This window comes from Limulus polyphemus, unplaced genomic scaffold (genome assembly GCF_000517525.1).
Source record: "Limulus polyphemus unplaced genomic scaffold, Limulus_polyphemus-2.1.2 Scaffold14068, whole genome shotgun sequence".
NCBI lineage: Eukaryota > Metazoa > Arthropoda > Merostomata > Xiphosura > Limulidae > Limulus > Limulus polyphemus.
In genome coordinates this window covers 1-1,271 of record NW_013679678.1, presented here as the reverse complement: position 1 = coordinate 1,271, position 1,271 = coordinate 1, and the positions used below count along the sequence as shown (strand labels likewise).

General features: G+C 31.2%; 1 protein-coding gene across 1 annotated transcript in view; it reads left to right on the top strand.

Annotated features, from left to right (window-relative positions):
* LOC106477300 (histone-lysine N-methyltransferase SMYD3-like) overlaps positions 1-1,066 on the top strand; it is a 5,949-nt gene extending 4,883 nt beyond the window's left edge. The window contains exons 6-7 of the mRNA XM_022380927.1: positions 627-737; positions 895-1,066. Of these exons, the coding sequence (XP_022236635.1) occupies positions 627-737; positions 895-936 (153 nt within the window). The 3' untranslated portion in view covers positions 937-1,066. The remainder of the gene's footprint in view (positions 1-626; positions 738-894) is intronic.
* Positions 1,067-1,271: the final 205 nt, after the last annotated feature.

Here is a 1,271-nt window from a genome sequence, read left to right as displayed (position 1 = left end):
AAGCCGTTTTAATGTTGTTAGAACAACGGGTAAAAGTTGTAGATAGTTAAAACGGCTTATCGACTTCTTGAGAAGAATTCTAAGAAGAAAGTAAATCTACAGACATCAGTCTTGTTTAACAAAATCTGCCTACAAGAAAATCTGTCACCAAAGTACACCAACGTATGGATTAATAAATAACAAAAATTAACTTCCTTAACGTTTCATCAAAGAATGTTAGAAGAAGGAAATGTAAAAATTAGTAAATATCATCCAAAGATTTATTATTAAAGTTAAAACATAAGATTTAGAAATCATTAAATGAAGGTGTTGTATTTTGTCAAGTGTAATTGAAGTACAACAAAGTATTTTAGTTTCTTGTGTATTTAACATATATGATCCACATATGTTTGTAATTAATTTGTTAGATCTGTTCCTAGCCTAAATTGTTGTGAACAATAGCTTATAATGTGATATGATATTTTTTTGTTGTTGCTGTTGTTTTTGTCAAGAAATCTATTTGAAATTACACAATAACTATTAATTCCTAGGTATTTTCATACTTCATTGGTGGGTTTCCTTATAAAAAGCCTACAGCTATTTTAATATAATATTTTACTGCTAACTGTGGTACGTGTCTTTTAAAGGACATTCTGATGACAAAGACTGTGGAATGTGCCACAGAAGAGGATGTTGCCAAAGTAACAGAAGAGTCCAGAAGAATGGTTGAACTTTTAGAAAAGAAAAAAAGGAAAATGGTAAGTTTGTCTTTTAGCAGTTCAAGTTATGACAGTTTAAGGAAGTTGTATAGTTTTGTTATTTACACCTGAAAAATAAACTTCTGGACAATCAGACTTTTTTGGAATTTTGAATTGGTGAAATATGACTTTATTTATGTTTTGTTCTTGTTGGAAGATGACCCATCAACTCTACTGGAAATGTGTAAGCATTGTCTAAGTCAACAGGAAGGAATTCTGGCTCCTCTCAACATCTTGCATGTAAAGATTTTAGATAAAGCTTTTGATGCATGTATCTCTCTGGGAAAGTGGGAGGAAGCTATAGAATTCTCACTGCCAACTCTCGAACCATACAGGTAGGTTTGAAAAGATACAGTCTAACCCGAGTAAAAAATACTTTAGTTAAAAAAACAATCAACAAGAGTTTAATGTAGCTTTACAACTAGATGTTTTATATTTTAAAAAATCATAGTTAAGAATACAACGGACAAAGTGTAGAGGTTCCAGAGGGCAAGTAAATTGCAAGGCATTGATAGTGTTACGTCTCCGTTTGTT